The 17,826-nt window shown below is 38.0% G+C and overlaps 1 protein-coding gene and 1 pseudogene across 3 annotated transcripts in view; both read right to left on the bottom strand.

The window, feature by feature from the left end:
• The window catches only part of DPY19L4 (dpy-19 like 4), a 69,905-nt gene that overhangs the window by 4,582 nt on the left and 47,497 nt on the right, over positions 1-17,826 (bottom strand). For all 3 annotated transcript variants that reach the window (XM_064384400.1, XM_064384399.1, XM_064384401.1), the window contains 5 exons: positions 12,187-12,307; positions 9,233-9,289; positions 8,413-8,495; positions 5,479-5,611; positions 1,549-1,707 (listed from right to left, as the gene is read on the bottom strand). In XM_064384400.1, coding sequence (XP_064240470.1) covers positions 1,549-1,707; positions 5,479-5,611; positions 8,413-8,495; positions 9,233-9,289; positions 12,187-12,307 — 553 coding nt within the window. The remainder of the gene's footprint in view (positions 1-1,548; positions 1,708-5,478; positions 5,612-8,412; positions 8,496-9,232; positions 9,290-12,186; positions 12,308-17,826) is intronic.
• LOC135278031 (small ribosomal subunit protein eS1-like) lies at positions 14,603-17,825 on the bottom strand (annotated as a pseudogene).

Raw genomic sequence — 17,826 nt, 5'->3', positions numbered from 1 at the left:
GAGTCACCATGCCCACTATACTCCTGAACTTCCCATTGACATTGAGAAATCAGTATAAAATGTTTTTTAAAAGATTTCTTTTAAAAGATTTAATCCTAAAATTTAGAACACAATGTTTCCATAATCCATTATCATTGCTGTGAAGAACCTTATCATGAAACCTACCGAGGCTGAGAAATGGACATATTATATTCCCAAATATATTCAAACTCCTGTCTTGTGTAGAATTGACTCACAATTATTAAGTAAGCAAGGAAACTTCTGTGACTTATTGCAGACCTTTACACTTTTACCAAATGACGTTCACTAAGATAGTTTAGTTAGCTTGAAGGAGTTTTTATAAAAAAAAAAATTAGGTAATATTTTAATGCCTATGAAAGATGCCAGATTGCCAACTTTAAAAGGATAGATTAGCTTACGTCCGTGCCAGGCATGACGTGAAAGGAGAAGTAAGCTGATCCTCAAAACAGAGCAGAAAGGTGGGTAGCCAGAGCAGAACAGAAAGGCTCCAGACAGCAGATAGTAATATAGTAGCAATTACTGAAACTGTATCAAGGCTTCATACAATTCCATTTTGTCAACAATAAACCAAAGATCACAGCCACTAAGTACCAACAGTGAAATTCAAAATGCATGCAGCACAAAACAGAGTAAGTTTATATTACAAGATTAAGGAGTCATCAAGAAAAGAAAGGTGGAAATCACAAAAACTACTTTCTTACCTCCAAACTGATCTTGGATAAGATAAACAGCTATGATTATTTAGGAAAAGACAGAAAAAATCTTGGCTGCAACCTGAATAGTATATACATTACCACTTACAATGACTTACTAAACTTTCCCTATGATCCCTCACCCCCAGCTTTCTCAGGAGTCAAGAATTCATTCCAGCCAACACTAAGTCTCAGATATACAAACTGCCTTCACTGGAAGGCCATGGCAGGGGGAGAGGGAATACACACACACACACACACACACACACACACACACACACACACGTGTCACTCTTCAGTCTACTTGTGGAAAAGACAGCTTGGTAAAATAGCTGAAATCAATGCAGAAAGTAAGATACAGCTAAGTCCTAACAACTAACATGGCTTTTAAGACCCATGTTTTTTTGTGGATAATAGGGTCTGTGTTAATTTAGTATGCAATTTTTCCAGATAGACATGAATAAAATTACAAAAAAATTCCAAAATATAACAAGATAACCAGTTGCTCTTTAGATTATTATAATAAAATAAAATCATCATCAAATCAAATTATGCCATCTTTTATGAATGTTGAAACCTGCGTAAGTACAAGCAATGAATAAGGAATTCAGGTATTGATATTATTATTATTATATTATTATTTTTTTTTTGCAAAAATGCCCAGCTTTTCTTTTGTATGTTGAAAAAATACTTCAAACTACTTTTAATAAGTTCTCCCCATTACATAACTCAGTTATATTCTTAGTTAAGTTCCAAAAATAAAGTTTAAAGATTACAAGTTTAAATAAAGTCATTTTCCTAAAAAAAAAAAAAAATTTTCCAAATGGTTACTTACGTGGCCATTTGCAATGTCTAATAAATCTTTAACCCTACAGCCTCTCATGGTTCCCACCTCATTGCAGATAGCATCCTCTACAATTAGGTAATTAGCTTTGTAAGATGTCATTATTTTATAAATATCCTCAGCAGATCGCTTTGAATAGATCTGGTAGATCTGAAAGAATATAATTAAAATAAATTTTAAAGGACATTTAAAACTTCTGTAAATTGAAACTATACCTCAAGCATATACTATGTTCTCAGTACTGAGTATTATGAAAAATAAAGATATTTTATAAATATTCACATATATATTTATCAAAACTCATTTCTTGATTATTTGGTGCTTTTTACTATAATTCTGCTGAACTTCTTAGATAATAAGCTCTGGATCTTATTAGATAATAAGGCTTTTCAGTTATTCTGAAATGTTAATATTGGATCAACTCTTGTTATCCTTCAAAAAATAATAAAATCTCAAATATTAGGCCCAAGTATCATATACAATTTGGCCTGAAAATACTAAGATTTGAAATCTAGAATGAGTAAGATTCCAATCTATTTGCAGAACACCCAGTAGCTGCCTCCTACCTGTCACTGTTGCTGCCTATCTAGTACCTTCAGTTCCCATGTCCACTGACATGCTAGGAATACCCACCCTCAACATTCTGTGGCACACAGAAGGCTGATACACCAGGAGGAAGTATCTCCCTCATTTCATCATTTCACTACACGAGCTAAGTTTCAATGGGAATGGTTCTATCCTATCCAGCCTATATCTATTGATAGTTACTTACAATTTTATTTATTTTTAAGTGTTAAGAAATTAAAATATACTGTTGGGGCATTAAAAAAAAACACTTCTATGCAATTGCAATAACATGATTGATAGCCTAGAGCACAGTTTCTCAACCTTGGCACTATTCACATTTTAGGTCACATAATTCTTTGTGTTGGGACAGGAGGGAGGCTGTTCTCTGCAATGTAGATCAGCAACCCTGGTCTCTACCCACAAGATGCCCATAGAACCCCTCCTGACCTGTTATGACATTGCGACAACCAAAAATGTCTCCAGACATTGCCAAATGTCCCCTGGCGGGATAATTGTCCCAGGTTAAATCACTGGCCCAGGGGATTATACAAAGATTAGCCACATACTATGAATTAGAGACTCCATCTAATTTAAATAATATGGTTGGCCAGGTGCAGTGGCTCACACCTGTAATCCTAGCCCTTTGGGAGGCCCAGGCAGGCAGATCACTTGAGGTCAGGAGTTTGAGACCAGCCTGGCCAACATAGCAAAACCCCATCTCTACTAAAAATACAAAAATTAGCCAGGTGTGGTGGCACGTACTGGTAGTCTCAGCTACTTGGGAGTCTGAGGAAGGAGAGTCGCTTAAACCTGAGAGATGGAGGTTGCAGTGAGCCAGAGATCATGCCACTGCACTCCAGCCTTTATGAAATTCTGGAAAATTGAAAAACAGAATATTGGGAACACAGGTTCAGTCGATCACTGCTTTCTGACATGAAGTTACCATTTAAATCCATACCGTATCAGAGTGAGACTCCATTGAAAGAAAAGAAAAAAGAAAAGAAAGAAAAGGGGGGGAGACAGAGAGAAAAAGAGAGAAAAAGAAAAAAACATAAGAAAGAGAGAGAGAGAGAAAGAGGGAAGGAAGGGAGGGAGGGAGGCAGGAAAGGAAGGAGCCAGGCGTGGTGGCTCACACCTGTAATACTAGCACTTTGGGAGGCCGAGGTGGTTGGATTGCCTGAGCTTAAGAGTTCAAGACCAGCCTTGGTCATATGGTGAAACTCCATCTCTACTAAAATAAAAAAAAAATTAGCCAGGCATGGCAGTGTGCACCTATGGTCCAGGCTACTTGGGAGGCTGAGGTGGGAGAATTGTTTGAACCTGGGAGGCTGAGGTTGCGGTAAGCCGAGATTACACCACTGCACTCTAGCCTGGGTGACAGAGCGAGATTGTCTCCAAAAAAAAAAAATAATAATAATAATAAATAATAAATGATACAGTCTCATTTATGAAATTCAGTTTAGATTTTAGTTTAACAATAAATGTATTCACACCTGCTATGTACTATATACCACAGAGAAAAACCGTGGTTACTATTCTCATAGACAAGTTACATAAAACTCTAAAGTGTTTAAAATTTAATTAGAACCTAACTAGAATTCTGACCTAATTACAACTAATTCTGAAATTCCATATTAGAAAAAGACCAATCAAAAGAAAACAAAGAGTTTGCTGTTTTATAACTACACAAAATAAAATTCAGGCATATGCTCTCTATACTCTGCCTAAGCAACTCTATCTTTTGGAAGCACAGCAAATACTGTATCAGAGATGGCTGCTGTCTCTCAAGGAAATCATTCTCAGGTAGATCTCCCCATCTTTGATCTCTCCCCTGCCTGCTTCAATCTGTTCTTTCTGCCATGACCATAATTAACTCTCCAAAGCAGATCTAACCATTCCACTGCCAGGCTTACTAAAAGTCATTGTCTCTTAACTGCCTCAAGGATAAGTCTAAATTTTTCAGTATGACTCAATTCCAGGTCTGTCAGAATTTGGCCTCATTTTATTTTCTAGTTTCAAGGCTACAAATTCCTTGGTTCATATTACTTTTTCAGCCTGGAATAATATATATTTCTTTTCCAAACAAGTTTCTAATCATCCTTCAAAGCCCAGATCAAGAGACTGCCTTTTATGATAACTTCTTAGATTTTTGTAGGTAGAATTGTTTGATTGTTCCTGCTTTTTTACTCTTCTTGTATCTTGTGTGTGTCCATGGGTATGTGTGTGCATGCAACTACAACTTAATAGTACAGAATAATAACATAATAGCTAACTTTAAAATTTTACTATGTTTCAGGCATTGTACATAATCTCATTTAATTCTCGTAAGTAGAAGGTGAGAACTATGTTTCTCACCTGATTTCCAGATTTAGTAACTTGCTCAGGGTCACAAAGCTAACACACAGCAGAGCTAGCATTTGGGTTCAGGTACTCTAATTCCTGAGTCTGCTTTCTTAATTTCTATATTGCTGTATTTCTTCCTTAACTTAGAATATGCTTAAAAACTTATGGAATTCTCTAAAATGGAAAAACAGAATATTGGGAACTCAGGTTCGGTTGATCATTGCTTTCAGGTATGAAGTCACCATTTAAATCCATAAAAACATTCAAAATAATATATTATCTAAACTGTAATTAGATATCATTCTAATGTTACACTGAGTCAACAGTCCATTTATTAAAAAATAAATTTGTTTTAAAAGCCATATTAGAACTTCAGCTGAGAAAAACTGTACAGTACCAATCCATTAATTGGCAGTCTTCTTTCAAAAATTTAATTGAGAACAATACTTTTACAAGAATGTTAGCTGGCTGTGGTGGCGCACGCCTGTAATCCCAGTTACTCAGGGGACAGAGGCAGGAGAATTGCTTGAACCTAGGTAGTGGAGGTTATAGTGAGCCGAGATTGTGCCACTGTACTCCAGCCTGGGTGAATTAAAAGAATGTTGGCCGGCCGTGGTGGTGCACGCTTGTAATCCTAGCTACTCAGGAGGCTGAGGTAGGAGAATCCCTTGAACCCAGGAAGCTGAGGTTGCAGTGAGCTGACACTGCACCACTGTACTCCACCTGGGTGAAGTATTACACATTGGTCCCTTGATACTTTGTGGAAAATTAAGTATTTTTCCTAGAAATATATCAATACTGTTCATAAAACAAAGAACTTAATATTCTAATCTTGGGTCTCCTATTAGTTGGATGTATTAATTATACAGGTTTTTTAAAATGGAAGTTAATGAACTCTTCTAAAATTGTTTGGACTTTCCTAGCTACATAGAAGCATATGTATACTGCAGACTATGCTAAAATACAAAGTGCTGGAAAACAGATCCAAATGTAGAATTCAAAATGTCTTACATTTTCATTTCTCTTGAGAAGATCATCATCATTGTAAAGAGGCAAACTTGTCACCATCCATCCAGTGCACAATTTAATCGCACCCATTAACTGTGGACTCCCTGCAAACACAGCTGCAACCGGAGCTTGCCTTCTGCAAAGAATCATAAAGATTTACACACTGAAAAGGTAAGTATACTATTTAGATCATTGATCTTTATCAACTCTGAAATACCAGACAACTTACAATGTTTATACATTTAAGTTTCAATGCCAGTTTTCGTTTCATTTATGGATTCATTAAAAAAAATTGGGCACTTATGTACCAGGCACTTGTGCTGAAAATACAGAAACTTTTCTAAAAAGAGGGAGCAGGGGGAAGACAATAAGCAGTAAACATATATATTGGATGATAATAATATGATTAAAAATACTGAAGAGTAAGGGGATAGAAACAAGAATATATTATTTTAGATAAGGTGGCTCGTTCAGTGGTGATACTGTGAATTCTCAACTCCATCTTTTGCAAATATTAACTACCTACAACCCATCTCCTTCCAAATCCATCTCTCCTCCTGCTCCTTCTCTGTCTTTAGCCATGTGTCTGTCTCCAGACACATGTAGGACTTCTCTACTCTGAATCATTATTCAAAGTCCCAGACAGATGCTATTTGCAAGGTAGGAAACCTACAAGCAGGTCCCAAAGGGCTGATCTAATACATTCACTTATTTATTCACTGTCTGCATTTAACATTATGCACCCACCTCTATGTGCTACAGATAGTGCCAGGCTATTGAAATAAACAAACGGCATATGGCCACTCTCCTCAATAGTAAGGAAACAGATATAAAACACAGTAATTGTATGACGGTAACGTACATGTTCAGTATGTAATTGTTTGGGCCTTTGCTGTCTTTGAAAATATGTGGCAAATCATACAGAGATTAACTTCCTATTTTGTTAATGACAACACAAGGCAGTGTTCCACAATAGCAAAAAGAATTCACAAAAAGTATTAATGGGCAATAGTTAATGGTGATCTTTTTTTTTTTTTTTTTTTTGAGATGTTACCCAGGCTAGAGTGCAAAGGCACGATCTCGGCTCACCACAACCTCCGCCTCCTGGGTTCAAGCAATTCTCCTGCCTCAGCCTCCCGAGTAGCTGGGACTACAGGCGTGCACCAACATGCCCAGCTAATTTTTGTATTTTTTAGTAGAGACGGGGTTTCACCATGTTGACCAGGATGGTCTCAATCTCTTGACCTCGTGATCCACCCACCTCGGCCTCCCAAAGTGCTGGGATTATAGGCGTGAGCTGCCACGCCCGGCCAAGGGTGACCTAAAGAAAACTATTTTTATAAAATAGAAGGTATGTTATAGTAACAAGACATTATACTAAACCTATTCTTATTTCTATAAACCTATTTTAAATTTCTAGAAACACTTTTTGTCTTTTCTCCCATATTTTTCTGGTCTTTTTCGATAGTATTTCAACATTTTTTCATGTTTTCTTATCTTCTTTTATGTCTTTAATAAATTTCAGTGTAGTTATTTCATAGTATCCATCCATGGAACAGACTGGTTACAAAAACAGCCACAATGATTCCTTTCCCTATGGTCATGTTCTTGGAGGGAACTGGTCTTAATCATGTGACTTGCTTTGGCCAATAGGACAACAGTAAGCACCAGCTAAGCAGTGACTTAAAACATGCTTGACACTGAGATTTGCCCTCTCTTGCTGCTCTTGGGAATTCTACGAATACCACCTTGTGAACAAGTCCAAGCTAACCTGCTAGATGATGAGACACAGAGGCCCAAGTCAATTTGATCCCCCCAGCTGACACTTAGCCAACCCTAGACTTGTGACAGAGGCCATGCCAGACTATCCAGTCCCAGTGGAACTGGCTCAGACCCAAATATTCCTCCCCAGCACCCCAACTCTGCTAATTCTCAAGATGGTATGGAATAACAAATGCTTATTGTTTGTAAGCCACTAAGTTTTGTGGCACTCTGTTATATAGCAAATCCTAAATGACACAAATTTTATTATCAGAAATAGCTAGAGGTCTATTTCTGCTATTTATCACAAGATGTATTGAACTGCTTATGTGTTTTAAAATTCCAGAGCTTACCTGCATGAAGCTTTACTTATGGAATCCTGTATAACATGGGTTGAGGTTGTGTCAGCCATTCCAGACCAACCCCAAACTACTTTTAAGGCTAATTTCTTAATTTGAGGTTTCTTAGACAAATATAATTTCAAATTATATTAGACAAGTATAATTTCAAACTATAAACTCACATGAATTCAGATCCATTGCTATAAATTGAGAAGGGAGATTTTTTTTGACCAAGAGATGAATGTAAGAGAGACATGCTTTCTTATCTTCTTTCTCTTACCACTGGGTATTTTACTATTCCACCCTTTCACTAATGTGGTATTTTTCTATTCTATCCTTTCACTGCCAGTGTAGCTTTTTGAGGGTCCCTCAGTTACATATGTGTGTGTTGGGGGAGTTCTCAATTCCAATTCCCTGCTTCCATAAGCCTAAGATCACATCTCCTGTCCTGTGTGGGCATTAAAATCTAAAACCCCTGGTTATCAAGACTAGTAATCCATTGCTAATTCACCTCTAACACAGGGCAAAATAAGCATCCTCTTGACTACCTAAATAAAACGATACCCGTTCTTTTTTATACCGTATTTCTAAGTGTTTGACAATGGGAATTTCAAATCTCATATTGACCAATTCTGTATTTTCAAGCCCGTGGAGATGAGCAGAAAATTAGAATCACAAAGTCCAACCAAAACCTAAGTATCCCCAAAACTCTTGAGTTTTATGAGAAAAATTTGGTATTATTATTAAAGTATTCATTTATTATTTCCCCTGAATTCAGTAGATAGCATGCAGTGATTAACAGCTTAACAATAGTCTTGGGAACTTCAATCCTTACTTTATCCAGGTCATAAGTTCCACTGTGTCTGGGTCATAGAATTCCTGTAGTTCCATTAATTCTGTCATTAATCTTGGAAAAAACTAAAAAAAAAAAAAAAAAAAAAAAAAAAATCCCCAAAAGGTGTATGTCAGTAATTAGAAAGTTTAAAACTGTTCCACAGTATTTCAAAAGACTAACAGACTAACTTAAGGCAAATGATATTACAACACTGTTCACATGGAAAAAATGTCATGATGGATCTCTTTGCTTTCCTTCAATAGCCTGCTTATTTTTCTCAATCCAAATCATCTATTTTATGGTTAATTCACTGTTTTGACTCAATAAATAATTTTATCCTTATCAAACAATGATAAATTGATCATCAGTTGTATCTTTCAGGCACACACATACTAAATACATACATACGTACGTACATACATACATACATACATATATACATACATTTTCAGGTCCAATAATTTGCAGAATTTATATCATTTTACAGATGATAAAGTTTTAGTTACTAAAACTTTAGTTATTAAAACTTTACCAATACCAAAATATTAATTTCTATTTACTCAGCAATTTCCTTTGCCAATTATAGACTGAATTAACACTAGCATTAGACTACAGAAAATTGCATCAGGTGGCATTCTAGAAATGTTTTAGCTCTTCTACAATGTTCCTAATGACAAAAAAATTAAGCATTACTAAGAATATTACATTTTATTTTGTTAGGATAGTACCTCAACATGTTTTCTACCCACACATATAAATTTATCACTACCTTTGTAGATAATGTACATTTTATTAATATAAAAGTCTAACTTTTTTTTACCTCTTTCCATAAGCTGAGACCTATTATAGTGGGCACAGCCATGCTCAGAATAAGAGCCTAAAATATTAAAGCAAAAAGGATTACAGATAAATACATGTCAGAATACACACTGACTCTATGACCAATCATATATCTCTATAGTTATACAAATTTCAAAGAAACTGAAGTGAACATAGAACCTAGTTCACAGAATGAGATGGGTGAAAATTAAAGAGTTCCAAAGATATTAAGTTGTAAGTAAAGTGAGACATAAACATTACTATAAAAATTTAAGGCAGAACATTAAAAAGGTAATGCTCATAATATTTCAACTAGCAAGTCAATATTTGAAAAATTTGCCAGAAATTTATGTTATACAGATCTTACAAAGGATAGCACATTACCATATGAAAAGCTAACAACAAAAAAGACAATGAATTAACACAAGAAAAATAGCTAATATATATCAGTACACTAGTCTTTTAAAATAAGAATTCACAAATTCTCCTAGAAATAAGATTGGCAAAACATATGTCTATTATTAAAGATAATGTATCATCTTCCTGCTAAAATAAAACCTGTTCTTCCTATTGTCCCATGTCTTTTAGTGACCCTATGATCCACAGTCATACCAACCAGAAACCTAGGAAACATCCAAGGTATCTCCCTCTTCCTCATTTGCCCATACTTAATCAATCAGTGAGACTTACTGATATTCTAACTACTTTTTTCATTCCAATCTGGCATAGTATTAATTGAATGGGCTTTGCAGTCAGAAAAACCTGAGTGTGGCTGTGTGTGGTCGTTCAAACCCATAATCCCAGAATTTAAAGGGCCAAGGTGGGAGGATTGCTTGAGTCCAGTTTGAGACCAGATTGGGCAATATAGTGAGACCTTGTCTCTAAAAAATAATTAAAACACAATTAAATTAGGCATGGTGGCGTGTGCCTGAAGTCCTAACTACTTGGGAGGATGTGGCAGGAGGATTGCTTAAGGGCAGTTGTTTAAGTTTGCAGTGAACCATGACTATGCCACTGTACTCCAGCCTGGGAGAAACAGTGAGACTCTGTCTCAAAAAAAAAAGAGAAAAGAAAATCCTGGGCATGAATCCTGGTTTCCATACTTATAAGCTCGATAATCTCAAGCAAGTTATTTAACCAATTAAAGCCTTGGTTTCTTTTATAAAACAGAGAAAATCTAGGATTGAATAGCACGTGAAATGCTTCAAACAGTACCTGACATAGTGAGCATTCAATAAATTGAAGCTTCAATTACTTATCCACTCTGGCCTCCTTTGTGACTGAAGTCTCTTTCTCGTAGGACTATCCTTCACAGAATTGTTAAGAGTAAAATATGAAAGTCTGACTCTCTCACTTTCCATGAGGCATACACGTCCCAATGCCTTTCTGACTGAAGTCTCTTTCTCGTAGGACTATCCTTCACAGAATTGTAAGAGTAAAATATGAAAGTCTGACTCTCTCACTTCCATGAGGCATACACGTCCCAATGCCTTTCCCTTGCCGACAGCATGAGAGGCAGCTCTGCGGCATGACAATCAGGGCCTCCATGGCCTCACCTTCCTTCACTTCTCCAGTCTCATTTCTTGACCACCTCTACCTACCTCACACTTTATGCACTAAGAAAACGAAATATATTGTGCTTTTTTCCCCCAGTCCCTTTGATTACATCATATTCTTTGCCTACCTCTGTGGCTATTCCTGCTACCATGAATATCCTTTCTTTCACCTTTATTTGCCTAATAACGAAATATCTTTTCAATCTCAGATTGGAAAGCGTTATCTGAATCCCCCCAACAACAAGAACAAAAAGAATTAAGTAGCCCTTCTCTATGTTCTAATAGCACCCTATGAAAACTTCTTTTTGTTTTTTAGGAGACAGGACAGAAACAGAAGGAAGAGCAGGCAAGCTGGAGAAAGTGGAAGGGGAGGGAGCAGCAGAGAGAGGGCCAAATTCTTATTATCTGTTTTTACACCCAGAGATTATAATCCACTTGATGAAATTAACTATGCTATTATCTTTGTATTCCAAACACCTAGCAGGCAGAATGTTCCATTCACATAGAAAATATACCATAGTTCTAAATCAAACCAAGAAAGATATTATAAAAATTAATTCTTGATGATCTCCCACATTACTGATTCACTTATATTTTTACCTTTTTTTGTTAAGTTGTATGCATTGAAATGCATTACTTTGATAATCATAATTTTTTATTTTTTTTGAGACAGAGTCTTGCTCTGTTGCCCAGGCTGGATTGTAGTGGTATGATTTCAGCTCACTGCAACCTCCGACTCTTGGGTTCAAGTGATTCTTTTTTTTTTTTTGAGACGGAGTTTCGCTCGTTACCCAGGCTGGAGTGCAATGGCGCGATCTCAGCTCACCGCAATCTCCGCCTCCTGGGTTCAGGCAATTCTCCTGCCTCAGCCTCCTGAGTAGCTGGGATTACAGGCACGTGCCACCATGCCCAGCTAATTTTTTGTATTAGTAGAGACGGGGTTTCACCATGTTGACCAGGATGGTCTCGATCTCTTGACCTCGTGATCCACCCGCCTCGGCCTCCCAAAGTGCTGGGATTACAGGCTTGATTCAAGTGATTCTTGATTCTCAGCCTCTTGCGTAGCTGGGACTACAGGCATGCACCACTACACCCAGCTATTTTTTTTTTTATATATTTTAAGTAGAGACAGGGTTTTATCATGTTGGCCAGGCTGGTCTCAAACTCCTGGCCTCCAGTGATCCACCCACTTCTGCCTCCCAAAGTGCTGGGATTACAGGCATGAGCCACTGTGCCCCGCCCAGAAATTACTTTTAAAAATGTTTTGCACGGGATCAGTTTTTCCTCCTGTAAGTCATAATGTAATTTATTCATGTTATTTTAATAGTTTTCATTTATTAGCATTTGATTTTATATAATTAGAAGAGAAACAAATACTTAACACAAAATAATAACTCACCAACAATATTGGGTGTACAGTTCTTAATCGAAGCCACTTGAAAAGTGTCATCCAAAGTTCAGGAGAACATACACCAAATGCTGCTAACATGCACACATAAGGAATCCAGACGTACTTCAAGCTAGAAAACACAAAAGGAGATATATATGAGACATCCTGTGAATATCATTATTATCTAATTTTTCTTCTCTGAGCTGTTTCCTACCACCCACAAAAATACCAAAATGTTAAGGAACAGTAAAAAAGCTTAGCCTCTGATTTTCAGTAACAGATTGTTATCCAGTTTTTTAAAAATCAAGGAGACTTGGGAACAAATGAGGATAAAATAAAAGCATTAATACTGATGAGGATGCAGCAAAATTGTATTCTTGGAGAGAGTATAAGCTGTTAGAGCATTTCAGAAGGCAATTTGGTGGACTGGGAGTGCCTGTAATCCTAACACTTTGGGAGGCTGAGGCAGGTAGATCACTTGAAGCCAGGCGTTTGAGACCAGCTGGGCAATACAGTGAAACCAAAACTACAAAAATTAGCCAGGCATAGTGACACATGTCTGTGGTCCCAGCTACTTGGGAGGCTGAGGCAGGAGGATCACCTAAGCCTGGGAGGCAGAAGTTGCAGTGAGCCGAGATCGCACCACTGTACTCCAGGGCCTGGGCGACAGAGCAAGACTCTCTCTTAAAAAAAAACCCAAAAAACTCTAAGATAGGCAATGCCATTTCTAGTAATGTAGCCTACAAATATATTAGCATAAGAGTATAAAGGTATATATACAAGCTTTTTTTTTCTTGAAGCAGAGTCTTGCTGTCGCCCAGGCTAGAATACAGCAGCGTAATCTTGGCTCACTGTAACCTCAACTCCCAGGTTCAAGCGATTCTCCTGCCTCAGCCTCCCAAATAGCTAGGATTACAGGCATGTGCCATCATACCAGCTAATATCTGTATTTTTAGTAGAGATGGGGTTTCACCACGTTGGCCAGGCTGGTCGCAAACTCCTGACATTAAGTGATCCACCCACTGCAGCCTCCCGAAGTGCTGGGATTACAGGTATGGGCCACTATGCCTGGCCACACACAAGGGTTTTAACTACAGCATTTTGTTTTAATAGCAAGAAAATTAAAAAAAAAAAAAAATTGTGTTCTTCAATAGGTATTGATTACACAATTATTGAAAAACAAAAAAGCAAAATGCAAAACTTCATCTGCAGTGTTATCCTAATTTTTGCTTTTTATTTTTTTAAATGTAGATATATGGCACGAGGAAAAATAACACCTGAGGCTGGGTGCAGTGGCTCACGCCTGTAATCTCAGCACTTTGGGAGGCTAAGACGGGCAGATCACTTGAGGTCAGGAGTTTAAGACTAGCCTGGCCAATAAGGTGAAACCTTGTCTCCACTAAAAATACAAAAATTTGGCTGGTGTGGTGGCTCTCGCCTGTAAACCCAGCACTTTGGGAGGCCGAGGTGGGCGGATCACCTGAGGTCAGGAGTTTGAGACCAGACTGGCCAACATGGCAAAACCCCATCTCTACTAAAAATACAAAAAAATTAGCCAGTTGTGGTGGTGCATGCCAGTAATCCCAGTCACTCGGGAGAGGCTGAGGCAGGGAAATCGCTTGAACCCAGGAGGTAGAGGTTGCAGTGAGCTGAGAACATGACACTGCACTTCAGCCTGGGCAACAGAGTGAGACTCCATCGCAAACAAACAATAAAACAAAAAACAAAATATGGAAAGATACTGCTAACAGTAGTGATCTCTGAGGAGTAGAAAGGTAGAATGGAGCAATTTTTATTTTTTACTTCTGTTTTTCTATTATTAGGGATTGTTATACTCTGCATATAGTACTTTTAAGATTTTTTAAAAATAAAAATTTAAAAATTGAGCTTTTAAATTAAAAAGATTAGAAATCCAGGTGTACAGAAAAAATTAACTTGTATTAGAAGAAAATATATTACTTTATGTTGTAGGTTATAAAGAAAACAAAAGGAGCCCATCTCTGTAGGAGATGCTAACTGCTAAAAATGGAAAAGGAAGAGTTTAGAAAAATTAATAGATATCAGTGCTTAGTACAGATTATCAAGTAAAAATAACATTTCAAGGGACAACTTTTGTAATGAATACTAAGGAGAACAACCAGACTCTTTCATGATATATTCCCTGGTGTCAAACTTAGAAGAGACTGAAAGAATCTGGGGCCAGAGTATAAATGTAAACCACTGTGGTTTTACAAAACAGCAAACGGGGCCGGGCGCAGTGGCTCACGCCTGTAATCCTAGCACTTTGGGAGGCCGAGGCGGGTGGATCATGAGGTCAAGAGATCAAGACCATCCTGATCAACATGGTGAAACCTCGTCTCTACTAAAAATACAAAAAATTAGCTGGGCATGGTGGCGCGTGCCTATAATCCCAGCTACTCAGGAGGCTGAGGCAGGAGAATTGCCTGAACCCAGGAAGCGGAGGTTGAGGTGAGCCGAGATCGTGCCATTGCACTCCAGCCTGGGTAACAAGAGCGAAACTCTGTCTCAAAACAAAAAACAAAAAACAAAAAAACAGCAAAGGACCCAAGTTTGCCTGGGTGGGAGCCTTGGGCCATGTGGTATCAGTTCAACCTCTGAAGGGCTGAAGACTAAGGTCGGCCACACAGGTGGTCAATCATGTATATATGACTGAGCCCCAATACAAACCCTAAACACAAAGCATGGGTGAGCTTCCCTGATTGACAGTACTCCATGTGTACTGTCACACATCGTTCCTGAGAGAAAATCAGAAATCTGCACGATTCCACTGGGAGAGAGCAAATGGTAGTTCTGCGCTTTGGTATCTCCTGGACCTTGTCCTATGGGTCTCTTTCCTCTGCTAATTTTAATATGTATCCTTTCACTGTAACAAACTGTAACTTGACTATAATAACTTTTCTTTTTTTTTTTTTCCCCACAAATAAGACTTTTTATTTGCCACTATTCTAAGTCTGAACTTTAAACAGATTCTTGGACTGGTGGTTCATATCCATCAGCTCATTCAGCTTTAGCACCTGTCTCGTCCCCAGTGGCTTCTCCAGAACTACTGCCTTCACCATGAAGTTCCATGAGTTTTCCCAATTCAAACTTGGGCTTCTTCAGCATTTTTACTTTTCTAACGAAGACATCATGGAGAGGATAAATAGATTGGCAAACTTTTCTATGTCTTTTCCAATGCTGTCTGGAATCAATTTATTGACCACTTCTTTCAAGTCATTGTCTGCACCTCTCAGGTCATGATTTCCACCATCTTCTTCCAGATTTGGCGGAGCTGTTGGTGCTGAGCATAAGAGGTCTTCCCTATCTGATTGTTGCGTTTTTTAGTAACACCAACACAGAACAGATGAAGTAAGTAACCACTGGTTGTTTTGACATCAATATGAGCTTCAATCATTGTCTGCCATTTTTTGACCATGGAACACAGTTTGTCACGGGTAAGATCCATGCCATGGAAGTTAGTCAGGCAGTTTTTGCCCTGAACATCTTGCATAATCAGCTTGAATTTCCTAAATGCAACTTCATCATTCTGCAAATCAGAAAGACTAACTTCAAACACTCAACCCTTGAGGTCATCAGATGCAATTTTGGTTCCTTGGGTCCTGGTGACTAGCGTCTTTCCAATATTTCTTATATTGAACATAGCGAGTGCTTTCATATCATACCAATCTTTCTTAGAAAATGGATCAACCACTTTCTTCTTTGCTCCCTTTTTGCCGGCTTTTGTAAGGGACTTGTTCTTGCCAACTGCCATGGTGCTGCTCAGAGAACCAAAAGGAGACTATAATAACTTTTCTAAGTTCTGTGAGTCCTTGTTAGTTATTGAGACTGAAGGTGGTTTGGGGGACTCCTAAATTTGCAGTTGGTGACAGAAGTAAGGATGGTCTCAGGAATTTCTGAAAACTGCATTTACCCACCTAGACTGTGTGCTTCTAGGAAGGGGGATCCTATCATATATATTTTTATATCTCCCACTATTACTAAAAGAGTATGAAAAAACTAGGCTGGGTGTGGTGGCTCATGCCTGTAATCCCAGCACTTTGGGAGGCTGAGGCAGGTGGATCACCGTCAGGAGTTTGAGACCAGCCTGGCCAATATGGTAAAACCCCATCTCTATTAAAAAATACAAAAATTAGCCGGGCGTGGTAGCATGTGCCTGTAGTCCCAGCTACTTGAGAGGTTGAGGCAGGAGAATCGTTGGAATGTGGGAGGCAGAGGTTGCAGTGACACAAGATCACACTAATGTACTCCAGCCTGGTGACAGAGTGAGCCTGCATCTCAAAAAGAAAAAAACCAAAAAATTGTATGAAAAAACTAAAACCTTCTGCTGAGCGGATGCATTTTAATAAAGTTTATTAACAAGAGGGCATGATTTTCTATAGAAGGAGGAACAAAGGAAGTTTAAAAACTAAAGACTTAAAAATAAATAGTGCAAGATAATGTTTCAAGGATTAAAACTTCCTAAACAATTATTACACAACTTATCATTTGCCATTGAAAGACAATAAAAGAAATGAGGTAAGTAAAGGATAAAAGGGAAAACTCCAACGTCCTCAACAAAGCCTACCGCGTGCTCACTGTGCTTCAGCCATACTGAGCTCCTCTTCCTCCCACCAACAATGTGCCATGATCCTTCCTGCCCTGGCCTGGGCATAAGCTATTCCCTCTACCTGCAATCCTCTTGCCTCTTTTATCACCTCGTCCACTCCTACTTACCCTTCAGGTCTCAGGTACTTTTTCCTTAGAAAACCTTTCTGACCTCTTTAAGTCAAATTCTGTTTTCTATGTTCTCACAGAACCATGTACCTCTCCTTCACTTACCAAAGTTGTAATTTTAATTTTGTATGATTAACATCTGTCACCTCCATTAGGCCATAAGTTAAATAAGGTTAGAGACTGTGTGTTCTACTATTGCTTACCAAGGTACCTTCAGCACCTAGCATAATACCTAGAACTTGGGATAAATTCAATAGTTTTTTTTTTTTAAGACAGGGTTTCACCATGTTGGTCAGGCTGGTCCTGAACTCCCGACCTCAGGTGATCTGCCTGCCTTGGCCTCCAAATTGCTTAGATTACAGGCGTAAGCCACCTCGCCCAGCTAATAGCTTTTTTAACAAATGAATGAAGAAGTAAATACCAGTTCATTGTACTATAAACACCTTCTAAACTCCAGATAAATTAAGAAAGTTTATAAGTATATAGGTTTTGAGTTTTTATAAAGTTTTATAAATATATTCTTGGATTTATCTACTTATTACCATTAAAAAGGACAATCATTGTTTTCTTTTGGCTTTTTTTTTTTTTTTTTTTTGAGACAGGGTCTTGCTCTGTTGCTCAGGCTAGAGTACAGAGGCACAATTTCAGCTCATTGCAACCCTGACCTCCCAGGTTCAAGAGATGCTGCCACCTCAGCCTCCCCAGTAGCTGGGACCACAGGCGCATGCCACCACACCCAGCTAATTTTTGTATTTTTAGAAGAGATGAAATCTCACCATGTTGGTCACGCTGGTCTCAAACTCCTGACCTCAGGCGATCCGCCTGTCTTAGCCTCTCAAAGTGCTGGGATTACAGGCGTAAGCTACCTCGCTTGGCCGACAATCTTTGTAAAAACAAAGGGATCAAATAAAGTAC

The sequence above is a fragment of the Aotus nancymaae genome, unplaced genomic scaffold, assembly GCF_030222135.1.
Source record: "Aotus nancymaae isolate 86718 unplaced genomic scaffold, 86718_ANA_hifiasm-v0.15.2.pri h1tg000036l, whole genome shotgun sequence".
Lineage (NCBI taxonomy): Eukaryota > Metazoa > Chordata > Mammalia > Primates > Aotidae > Aotus > Aotus nancymaae.
The sequence above is the reverse complement of the archived record's forward strand: the minus strand, read 5'-3'. Positions and strand labels throughout refer to the sequence as shown.